This window comes from Mus caroli, chromosome 8 (genome assembly GCF_900094665.2).
Source record: "Mus caroli chromosome 8, CAROLI_EIJ_v1.1, whole genome shotgun sequence".
Taxonomy (NCBI): Eukaryota; Metazoa; Chordata; class Mammalia; order Rodentia; family Muridae; genus Mus; species Mus caroli.
The window spans coordinates 64,715,971-64,728,590 of record NC_034577.1 but is presented as its reverse complement, the minus strand read 5'-3'; the positions used below and the strand labels follow the sequence as shown (position 1 = coordinate 64,728,590).

General features: G+C 46.6%; 1 protein-coding gene across 2 annotated transcripts in view; it reads right to left on the bottom strand.

Moving 5' to 3' along the window:
• Positions 1–12,620, bottom strand: part of Nwd1 (NACHT and WD repeat domain containing 1) — a 64,770-nt gene that overhangs the window by 18,824 nt on the left and 33,326 nt on the right. For both annotated transcript variants that reach the window (XM_021170706.2, XM_021170707.2), the window contains exons 10-12: positions 11,020–11,217; positions 7,199–7,321; positions 2,117–2,325 (exon numbers count right to left, since the gene is read on the bottom strand). In XM_021170706.2, the coding sequence (XP_021026365.1) occupies positions 2,117–2,325; positions 7,199–7,321; positions 11,020–11,217 (530 nt within the window). The remainder of the gene's footprint in view (positions 1–2,116; positions 2,326–7,198; positions 7,322–11,019; positions 11,218–12,620) is intronic.

The following is a 12,620-nucleotide window of genomic DNA, read 5'->3' as shown; positions in this document are numbered from 1 at the left end:
ACCCTGTCTCGAAAAACCAAAAAAAAAAAAAAAAAAAAAAAAAAAAAATTTAAAAAGGATATTCCCAAGCAGAAGACCCTGCCTGAGTCTTCCAGAGTCAGGAGAAACAACCCTTTATATTCCCCTCCACTCTCCCTCTTTTCCCCCTCCTGTTTTGACATATGGGGTCTTGTTATATGTTCAGGCTGGCCATGAACTTAGGTTCAAACAACTCACTTGCCTTAGCCTCCCACGAAGTTTAGAGTGTTTATCACCCTTCATGGCACCCAAGTACACATTCTTTAGTAATGTTTAAGATTGCACCTTGAGCTGGGTGTTGGGGCACACACCTGATTTCTCATCATGAGTCAAGGTGTGTGCAACATGGCCAGAATGTGTGTCAAAACCAAAACTAAAACCTGTGCCTTTCAATGCTGGCAGATTGTTTTATTTTTGTTTGTCTGGGGTTTTTTTTTTTGTTTGTTTGTTTTAATGATTTGATAATATGGAAGAATTGATAGGGATGGAACAAAGTGTCAGGTCTACTTGACAGTACCAATGTTGGTGTCTTCTTTGTGACAAATGCACCCTTGTCACATAGAATATTGTTAACAGGGGCCTATAAGATGGCTCATCAAGTAGAGGGGCTTGCAGCCAAGCCTGATGACCTGAGTCTGATCCCTGAAACCTACACAATGGAAGGAGAGCTGGTTCTGTGGGGTTTCCTTTGTGGCACACACACATATACCCCACAAATAAATGTTAAAATGTTGATGTTAAAACCAGGCCTGGGGCTGGTGAGATGGCTCAGTGGTTAAGAGCGCCGACAACTGCTCTTCTGGGGGTCCCAAGTTCAAATCCCAGCAACCACATGGTGGCTCACAACCATCCATAACGAAATCTGATGCTCTCTTCTGGAGTATCTGAAGACAGCTACAGTGTACTTACATATAATAATAAATAAATCTTTAAAAAATAAAAAAAGGCCTCACGCTTGGGAGCCAGAGGCAGTAGAGTTGCCACAAGTTTGAAGCAAGGCTATATATCTAGACCCTGGGGGAAGAGAGAGAGAGAGAAAGAGACAGACAGACAGAGAGAGAGAGAGAGAGAGAGAGAGAGAGAGAGAATGCTGAGATGGCAGATATAGCACTCGCTGGGCAAACCTGGGGACTGGGTTTCAGGCCCCAGCACCTGTGTAAAGGCCAGGCAGGCACAGTGCTGCTGCCAGCCAGCATTTGGAAGGCAAAGCCAGAGAATTACAGAGTGAGCTGGCTACCCAATCAGACTAAGAGATCCTCTCAGAGAGCATGAGGAAGACTCTGCTGTCCACTCTCACTGAACACAGAGCTCACCGACTCACAGACTAGTCTAGCTGGTTAGTGACTCCCCAGAATCCACAGTCAGATCCACCTGTCTCTGTCCTTCAGCAATGGGGCCACAGGTCACCCTGCCCATAGACAGCTTTTATGTGCTGTTGAGAACCTGCTCCGAGTTCCTCCAGCTTTCGCAGTGAGCAAGTGTCACCCTCTGAGCCACATCCCCAGCCCATTTTGTTTTCATTTTGTTTTTTGTTTGGTTTGGTTGGGTCTCTCTGTGTAGCAGTGGCTGTCCTGGAACTCACTCTGTTAGCTGGCTTCTAGGTGTGTATCACAGCGAGTGCGCACACATACACACACACACACACACACACACACACACACACACAAACATATATACATGCACTAGCACACACACGTGTGTGTGGGCACACATATGTACACGCACAGGCACACACACACATGTACACACAAACACCTTTACATATTGCTGTCCCCCACTGTTATCACACTCCATTCTGTGGATTTGGAGACTGAGTTAATGTCATCAGATGCAGTGGCAAGCCTGCTGAGGCAACTTACCAAGCCATTCACCTCAGAGCTTCTCAAGAAGCCTGTAGCCTACCTGATGGGATGGGCTTGCTGCCAAGTGCTGGGATTCTAGCTGTGTGCCACCACAACCAACTTCTTTTAAGTGGTGCTGTTCCCTACCCTCTTGTGTGTACACATGATATGCATGCACACATAAATGCACACACATGCACCCACTCCTGCGCGCACATACACACTCATGCATGTGCACACAGAACCCAGTTTGTTACCCTTGCACCAGATGTCGAGTATACAACATTGTTTCTCTCATCCACATGAAGGTCCCAACTCTGGGGCTCTGTGGGATTTTGTGACCCTCCATCCAAAATGGTGACTTTCTCCTGGCCAGAGAGCAGACTCCACAGACGCAGGGTATGGTCCTTTGATGCAGAGATGGCAAGAGTCCCTTGGGCAAACACTCGCACACACTTCACTTCAGCTGCAGTGGACACAGTGTGGGGCATAGTGTTAGCTGGGGACAGTTTACCTGGTTTCTACCTGTGTCTCAAAAACCTAAACAACTGGGTGTGTCCCAGTGCTTGGGAGATCAGCAAATCTCTGTGAGTTCAAGGCTAGTCTGGTCTATGTAGAGAGTTCTAGGCCAGCCAGAGCTACCTAAAAAAACTTTATCTTAAAACAAAAACAAAAACAAACAAAAAACAAAACAACTACTTCTCAACCTTTGGCTCAAGTATAACAGAAAAATCTCTAAAAATAAACAACAAACAGAAAAAAGCAAAAAACAAACTATCTTCTATCTATAACATATCTATATATTTTACATAATGTTTAATCTGAAATTATATACCCCACCCCACCCCACCGAGGGAAGCCAGAACAACAATGTGTTGGTGACTACTTAACAGCCTGCCAGGTGCAGAAGCTGGGATTTACTGCTCCTACCCACTCTCATGGTGCAAATGGTCTAGCCTTAGCTGGTTTCCATTCTTAGCATAAGGGCATTGAACACAGTACTGAGACGAGATACTTTATTTCAGTCATTCTCTGTGGCTGTGTTAAATAACCTGACAAACACAACTTAGGGAAGAAGAGAAGGGTTTATTCAGTTCTCTGTTCCAGGTTGCAGACCATCACTGAGGGGAAATCAGGGGGAGATGGAAGCAGCAGTCACAGGCACAATCAAGAGCAGGGAGAATAAGCCTAGGGAGTGGTGCTGCCCACAGTGGGTGGGTCCTCCTACCTCAAGACAATCCCTGAAGACCAACCTGATCTGGAGTCCTTCTCAGAGACTCTCTTCTCAGGTGATTCTATTGTGTCAAACTGACAAAACAAAACATCACACCGTACCATGTCATCTCCTTCACACACAGTGTTGGGGAGCATGAAGACAGTAAAAGATGGAAAATAGCAAGTGGAGAGTTTGTAGTACTTTTAAATTTTTTTAAAAATCCATCATCATTGTATGTATGTGCATGGTGTTGGGGGAGGGAATGGCATATTGCTACCGTGCATGGTACATGTAGAGGTCAGAGAACTTTCTGGAGTCTTCTTCCACCTCTACATGGGTTCTGTGAATCAAACTCGGGTCACCAGGTTTTTGAGGTTTGTGAGATAAGTGCCTTTACCTGATGAGCCATCTTGCCAGTCTAAGCAGTATTTATGCCATATTTTACATCATTTAAAAAAGAATGTAGCCGGACGTGGTGGCACACGCCTTTAATCCCAGCACTCGGGAAGCAGAGGCAGGCAGATTTCTGAGTTCCAGGCCAGCCTGGTCTACAAAGTGAGTTCCAGGACAGCCAGGGCTATACAGAGAAACCCTGTCTCAAAAAAAAAACAAAACAAAACAAAACAAAACAAAAAAATAATAATAAAAAATAAAAAGAATGTATCATTATTATTACTACTGTTGATTCTTTGAAACAGGGTTTCTCTGTGTAGTTCTGACTGTCCTGGAACTCACTATACACATCAGGCTGTCCTTGAATTAAGAGACCCTCCTGCATATGCCTATCACTACTACCAGAAAATGTATTATTCTTAAATTTTATTTTTTAATGTATGTGAATGTGGGTTTGTGCACGTACATATGGGTGCCCATAGAGGCCCAAAGAGGGTGTTGGGTCTCCAGAGATGGAGTCACAAGTGGTTGTAAGCCTCCTGCCATGGTGTTGGGAACTGAACCCTAGTCTTCTAGAAGATCAGCAAGAGTCCCTAACCACAGAGCAATCCCTCCAGCCCCTTGATGTTATTTTTAGAATGTAAGGTGGTTAGATGTTTTGATGCAGTATGCATGAGACAGTCAATAATTGCTTTGATGAATGAAGACTGTGGAAGATGGACTGTGACTTGGAAGCGCCCCCCCAAAAAAATGCATGCCCCTGTTGCAACAGTGTGTAGAGAAGGAACTTTTTCACATTGGTTAGTGATGGGAGCTCATGAGGAGATTGGTGTCATAGTCACAGGAGTCAAGGTAGTTACAAGAAGAGCCATTTGGTCCCCTCTCCTTGCTCTTGAACATCCCTTCTCCGCACAATGCTGTGAGAGTTACTTTGTCAACTTGACACAACTAGACTCATCTGGGAACAAGGAGTTGTTTGTGGACAGATCTGTGGGAGATTGGTGATTGCCTTGATTGTTGTAAACTCCCCCACAATGGGCAGCACCATCCCCTAGACAGAGGGTCCTGAACTGTGGGAAAGTGGGAAAAAAATCAAGCTGAGCACAAGCAAGCAAGCAAGTGAGTGTGCATGCATGGATCAGGAGAGTTTGCAGCACGCTTCTCTGCTCGCTTGCTCTCTGTGTCTCTCTATATGTCTCTGTCTGTCTGTCTGTCTGCTGTCTCTCTCTCTCTCTCTCCCCCCACCCCCACTATGGGTATGACTAGCTGTCTCAAGCTCCTGCCACTGTGACTTCCCTACTATGATGAATTATAACCTGGAATTGTGAACAAAAATGTTCCATCCTCCCCTTAGTTGAGCAGTTTCAATTTGGGGGTGATTTTATTTTATTAGTATATTTGCACCATGTGTGTGCCTGGGACCTCTGAAGGTCAGAACAGGGCATCAGATCATCTAGAACTAGAATTGTGAATGGCTGTGAGCCACTATGTGGCTTCTAGGAGCTAAAGTGAAGTCCTCCATAAGAGCAACAAGTGCTTCTAGCCACCGAGCCATCTCTCCAGCCCTTGCTAGAGTATTTTGTCACAGCAACAAAACTGGAGCAGTGTTCTTCAGCACGTGATGGTGCAGAAGATGCACTGACTGCATCTTTGGATTCCCAGACTCTAGACCCGTCACTCAGATAAACTTCTGCTGTTTATAAGTTACCCAGTCTATAACATTCTGTTATAGCCACAGAAAATGGACTAAGACACGTTGCAAAAATGACTACAATTTTTCCCTTCCTGATCTGTGTCTTTGATGATAGTACCTAAACTGTCCTTGACCCCTGCCCCGGACAAGATGACTTTTCATTTTCTCCCATCAAGAGATCAACAGTCTCAGTTAAGAATACCATGAGGTAGCCACTTGCCCATATGACTACAGTGGAGTGTCAGGGCAGGTGCCAGCCTGGCTGGGACTGGAAGAAACACTCTGCAGAGCCCTGCTCGAGGTACTAACCCTCGAAAGAAGTGGCTTGTGAGCATAAATGGCTGCTGAGTGATGACCCCAAAATGGGTCATCTATATCATGCCCTTGCAAGACTCAGAGAACATTATGGGATAGAAAGAGGAAAGAATACAAGAGCAGGAAGGAGGACTGAAGCACTGTGGGAACATTGACATTGTGGGAACTCTTTCAAGCATGACAAACCATCCCACTCATGAATTCAAGCAGCTGTGATACCGCTCAAGGTCTGCTCGGGACTGGGACCACCACCATCTGTCATCAAAGAAGAGTCCTATGTCTCTCTGAGGACTTACAGGTTGATGGGAAGGTAGATGTTTTACCCCTCACCCTGAGCCCCTGTAAATGACCCTACTGACATATATTGGTTCATGCCCCACGACCCACAACCCACAACCCACACTGATGACCCACACCCCGTACCCATGACCCACATCTCATGCACCACACCCCACGTCCTACAAGAAAAGGAAAAGAAGGGGACCAGGTAGGAGAGAAAGGGGGACATGAGTGGGTAGTGGAGGTGAATGCGATTCAGACATTATAGATGTTACATGTGATATATATGATGCATGAGATGTCACATTGAAACGCATCCTTATATACTTACTAGTTTGTTGTTTGTTTTAGTTTTTCAATATTTTATGTTGTGACCCTAACCTCTTAGCCTTTTAAAAGTTCATTATTAACTTTATAATAATAAATAGTGTGTGTGTGTGTGTGTGTGTGTATGTAGGTCAGAGGACAACTTGCAGGAGTTGGTGTCTCTCCTGCAGAGGTACCGCATAGCACTGCCCCCTCCCTGAAATACTGTTAAGACTTATATGTATATGTATGTGTATGTGTATGTGTGTGTGTGTGTATATATGTATGTGTGTATGTGTATGTGTGTACATGTATGTGTCTGTACGTGTATGTGTATGTGTGTATATGTGTATCTGTGTGTGTATGTATGTGTGTATGTGTGCATATGTGTGTGTATGTATGTATGTGTGTGTATGTGTAGGTGTGTGTAGGTGTGTCTGTGTATATGTGTGTATGTATATGTGTTTATGTATGTGTATGTATGTGTGTATGTGTGCATATGTGTATGTATGTATGTGTATGTGTAGGTGTATGTAGGTGTGTCTGTGTATATGTGTATGTATGTATATGTGTTTATGTATGTATGTGTATGTGTGTGTGTGTAGGTATGTGTGTATATGTATGTGTGTGTAGGTGTAGGTGTGTGTATGTGTAGGTGTAGGTATGTATATGTGTATGTGTGTGTATGTATGTGTATATGTGTAAGTGTATGAGTGTGTATGTATGTGTAGGTGTGTGTATGTATGTATGTGTGTATGTGCTTGTATGTGTATGTGTACCTATGTGTATGTGCGGGTGTGCATGTGTATGTGTCTGTCTGTCTTTGTGTGTCTGCAGGTGCCCTTAGAGGCCAGAAGAAGGCATGGGATGTCCTGGAGCTGGGTTACAGGCAGTGTGAGCCACCCAACATGGGTGGACTGAACCTGCACACTAAGCCCCTGAGCCAATCTTTCCAGCCCATTACTCCCAATTTTTTAAAAATAAAAATTTTGTTTGCAGTCACTGTGTGTGAGGTGAATTGTTATATAGTCTGACCAATGCAGAGCAAGCCCAAGAGTTTCGGTGCAGGGATGTCAGTGTGTGAGGGAGAAGGGGCCCTGGGGACAGAGTACAGCCACCCTGTGTGTCACTAGTCACCTGTGTGTCCCATTAGAACGTGTACCACCTGTTGTTCCTCCACGTCCCACACGACCATGGCACCATCCTGGGTGCCCACCACCAGGAGTTTCTCCTCCAGGCTCCATGCTATGGCGGTGATGCCTGCAGACACACAGAGGTGACAGTGAGGACCTGGATGCTCACAGCTGTGGCCTTAGCCTGAGTCTGTAAGATCCCTCATTTATAAACAGGAAAACCAAGGCGCAAACAGACCCAGTGGCCATCCTGAAGTCACACAGCCAGAAAGGACAGAGACTTTAGAAGGAAGGACCGCACACTGCCTACACCATGAATTTTTTTATGTAACTAAAAACTTCTTTTTACTTTAAAGTGTGTCTGTGTCTATGCCTCTGTGTATGTCTCAGTGTGTGTTTGTCTCTGTGTGTCTATGTGTCTGTGTGTATGTGTCTTTGTGTGTATCTGTGTCTATCTCTCTGTGTGTGTCTGTGTATGTCTGTGTGTGTATCTGTGTGTATCTGTCTTTGTATGTCTCTGTGTATGTTTCTGTGTCTGTCTCTCTACATGTCTGTGTGAATGTGTCTATGTGTGTGTCTGTGTCTCTCTGTGTGTATCTCTTGGTATGTCTGTGAGTCTCTTTGTGTGTTTGTGTGTCTCTGTGTGTTTATATGTGTATGTCTCTTGTATGTGTCTGTGTGTGTCTATGTATGTGTCTGTGTGTCTCTGTGTGTGTCTCTGTGTATGCCTGTCTATGTCTGTATGTGTGCCTATGTGTTTCTTTGTGCGTTTGTGTATGACTGTGTGTGTGTCTCTGTGTATGCCTGTCTGTGTCTCTGTGTGTGCCTATGTGTTTCTGTGTGTGTTTGTGTATGACTGTGTGTGTGTCTCTATGTATGTATGTATGTATGTATGTATGTATGTGTGAGTGTGTGTGTGTTTCCGTGTGTATGTCTGTGTATGTGTCTGTGTGTGTGTCTCTGGTCTTTGTGTGTGTTTGTGTATGTCTGTGTGTGTGTGTTTGTGTGTGTCTCCCTATGTATGTGTATGAGAACTAAAGGGGGGTGTGGGGGAAGGAGAGGGAGGAAGGATAGCCCATGTCCGGCCAGAGTTTCTCCTATGCTCTGGGCAGGCGGACGTGGGAGGGCTGCCAGACGCTTTCCATTCGGCCCCAGGTGGGCATCTAAGCCACTGACCCCACTTAATGGGGAGTGTACAAGGGGCAGCCCCCGAAACCAGGGGCCCTGGAGCGACACCCTCAGCCCTGGGGTTACAGGAGAGAGGGTGGGAGAGAGATTCCCACTCAGGCGAGAGTCCCCCCTCTAATTCTAGCTCTAGGGAATCTGGTACCCTCTTTTGGCCTCTGGTGACACTGCACTAACATGCACAGACACAGGCACCTAGGAGACTGAAGCAGGAGGATTATCATGAGCTCAAAGTCAACCTGGGCTATGAAGTGCTTTCCAAGCTATCCCAAGACATCAGATAGCCTGCTTGCCAGCTATCTCAGTGGGTAAGAGTTTTCCCCATGAGCAGTGCCACCTGAGCTCCATTCCAGGACCATTTAAAGGCAGAAGAAGACAACCCTATCTGCTATGTCATCCTCAGTATCATTGTCTGTAATATGTATACACACATGCATGAACATGCACACATGTACATACATAGACATTCACAGACATGGACATATGCATACACATGCACAGACATGCACACACACACACACACACACACACACAAAGAAGAGGAGGAGGAAGAGGAGGAGGAGGAGGAGAAAGTGGAGATTGTTAATAGTTTAGGCAAACAGTCCCACCTAAGTGAATTTTGTTAAAATATCACTGAGCCAAGAGGTATGCAGTTAGCCTTAGATAGCACCAGCCCATGACCTAGAAGGATGGCTTAGTGCAGCTAAGCCTGTGGACCAAAGTTCAGATTCCCAGAACCCAGAGCTGAGGTCCCTGGAGGAAGCTATGTAGCTAGAATAGCTATATTAGTGAGTATGGGGTTCAACTGGGGAACTCCATCTCAATGAATAAGGTACAGAGTAATTGAGAAAGAACCTAAGGGGAACCTAAAGGACCCTTGTGCCAAAACCTTTTGTTATAATGCTCCTTGTTCTGCCAGGAACTTGGAGAGGCCTGACTCTTAACTGCTGAGCCATCTCTCCAGCCCAGCTGGTGATAAGTTTTTATCTGAGTATATAGTTACCCACACCAATCTCCACCACAGAGAGAGAGAGACAGAGATAGAGACATAGACAGAAACAGAGACAGACAAAGAGACAGAAATACCAATGCTCACATAAGGAGACTATTTTCTCACAGCCTAACAACTGGAGATGTCCTAGTGCTAAACATAAGAGTAGAAACAAGTTCTTCTAGGTGATGCCCTTAAAAGGAAGAAACCTACTGTCCATTCCTCTCTCCCTGGTTTGAATGTCACCATGACAGTATGGGCTACAGCAGTCATCACTGGCCAATAAGACTCACAGTGAAAGTAGGCAGGGCAACTAGACTCAAAGAGTCCTAGTTCTGTGACACCATAGGGAAGACAGAGTTTCTTTCCCACGAGCCCACTTCTATAGTAGGGTCCTTAGCACTGTGCAGCTGCTGAGTCATTTCCTCTCTGGTTTCTGAGCAGTCAAAATTGCTATTGTGCAGAGAAGCTGCCTGGGGCACTGGATGGCCAGAGCTGGAGCCTGGAGCCCTGTGATGTGTGTGGGTCTCATGATGGCTGAGAGATAATGTGTATGGACAAAGGAAAAGAGGGAGAAGAAAGAGGGCAGGCCAGGGGGGAAGTGGTGAGTCAAAGTTCTGCAGTGGCCCAAGGGTCAGTTGCTAAGCAGCTGTGTGTAATGAGAGGAAGGGGCAGGGTGGGGCAGGGACTGGCTAGGAAGGGACTCGTGGAGTGAGGTCAGCTGTAAGAACAGGTACAGCTCAGCTGCAGAGATGGCCTAGAGGCTAAGAGCACTTCCTCTTCCAGAGGACCTGGGTTCAGTTCTCCACACCCACATCAGGCGGTCAACAGCTGTCCGTGACTCCAGCTCCAGGGGGTCTGACAGACTCTTCTGACCTCTCTGGGAACCCCTATACATATGTAAAACACATGTGCCCATGCAGAGAGGGGGGGGGAGAAAATTTTAAAAGAAAATGTCTTAGAAAAACAATAACCATCAGGCAGCTGGGTGGGTAATGAGTGAAAGATTGGATAGAGGGAAGGAACAATAGGTGGGTGGATGTGTGGATCAATGGCTTGATGAACAGATACACCAATAGATGCATGAGTGAGCAAAAATCCTCTGCTGGGGTATGGGTGGATAAGTGGATGACTAGACTTATAGAAATATGGGTGGATGGTAAGTGGATCGACGGATAGATAAAGTTGGTGGGTGGATGAACAGATGTGGGGAGGCAGGCAATGGGTGGGAGGCAGGCAATGGGTGGGAGGCAGAAGGATGTGTATGGTGTGGGTAGGTGGTGTGTGAGTATGGGTATGGGTAGGTGGTGTGTGAGTATGGGTGTGGGTAGGTGGTGTGTGAGTCACACGGAAGGGGACAGACATATGGTGGTACAACTATGTCAGAACTTAAGTCCTGTAGAACTCTGCAGCCAGCAACTCTGGGACAAAACCTCAGAGGTAGGAGTCTGCCAGCTCCAGGATCATTAGCAGTATTTACAGCAGCAATCTACAGCCCCAGGGGACACAGAAAGCCTAGTCAGCATGAGGTGGCAAGGGAAAGTCCCAGAGGGGAGCCCCAGAGAGCAGCCTCGAATACCTGGCATCTGGGCCCCTGAGTATGCAGTGAGCTGGTATGGGTTTTGTAATGTAATGTTGGGGATACTCACCTTTGTGACACCCAGTAAGAGTGGCTCGAAGAGGTCCACCAGGTGGCTGCAGGAATCCTGCCAGGGGCACCAGCATTGGGTAGGGGCAGGCACGGAACCAGCTCTGGGCTTGTTGGCACAGCTGTCCGATCATTGCTGGATGTGATGCAGCAAAGAAAAGGAGTCTGGCCAGGAGCTCGGTGTATAGGACGCTCTTCTCTGCAACAAAATGAGGTGTCACCCACCTGGCTGAACCACACCAACTAACCCCAACTCTTACAAGACTGCAGAAGAGAAGCTGGGACCCCTCAACCTCAGGCCCTGCCGTCCCTCCTGTGTCCATCCCTGCTTCCTGGGCACAGAATAGCTGCCAGCCTCTAGGCTCTGCTGACTATGTCCCTTTGCCTGAAGCTCTTCCTCAAGCCAGCCATTCTTCTCCAAGAGGCACTTTTGGATCAATCAGCTCATTAACTAATTAGTTATTCATTTTATTATTCCTCCGATCAGCCTTGACTCTTGGGATCAAGAGAACCTCTCACTTCAGCTCCCCAAGTACCTGAGATCAAGGGGCGTGGTGGATGGATAGATTCAAGAATAGGTGGAAAGTGGGTGGAGGATGGGGAGATGGATGAATGAGAGGGCAGAAGGGAGCTGCATGGACAGATTGGCAAAATGTGGGGGGAGACTGGAGAGGTGGATAGATGGACAGATGAAAGAAGAAAGGAAGAGAGAAGGAGAGTGGGAGACTCAGTGTATAGGTAAATTGTGCCCAGCTTTCAAATGCCACCTCTGCCAAACTCCCCAGCTCCAGACCAGTGCTACCACCCTAAGCTGCTGTTTGACTTCATCCCCGAAGCCCATCTGGCAGTCCTCAGCCCCTCTCTGCTCTTTAGCCAGGGACAAGCATCTCTGCTGGGCCATCAGTGTATCCCCAATGCAGCACAGTAGAGCAAGATGCCCACAGTGGGCACTTCTGTTCATGCCTGGTGTCCTGTCTCTCAGGAGCATCAGACAGAAGGATTAAGAGCTCAAAGCCAGCTGGAGAGGTAGCTCAGGGGTTAAGAACACTGACTACTCTTCCAAAGGTCTTAAGTTCAAATCCCAGCAACCACATGGTGGCTCACGACCATCCATAATGAGATCTAACGCCCCCTTCTGGTGTGTCTGATGTCAGCTACAGTGTACTTAGACATAATAATAAAGAGTTCAAAGCCAGGCCAATAGCATGACCCTGACGGAAAAGTATCAGAGGCTAGAGATCCTGCTTGGGGGATAAATATGCTTGCCGTCAAGCCTAATGACCTGAGTTCGATACGCAGGACCCACAAGATGTAAGGAGAGAGCCAACTCCCTCAGACTGCCCTCCAACTTTCATACACTGACCATGCATGCACACACACAAACAAAATATTTTGTATATGGAGGGGACTGGAGAAAATCCTCAGTGGTTAAGGGTATGCATCTATATCAGGTGGTTCACAATTGCCTGAAACTCAAACTCCAGGGATCCAACTCCTCTATCCTGCATGGACACCTAAACATACAGAGAGAGAGAGAGAGAGAGAGAGAGAGAGAGAGAGAGAGAGGGAATGAGATCTGGCGCCCTCTTCTGGAGTGTCTGA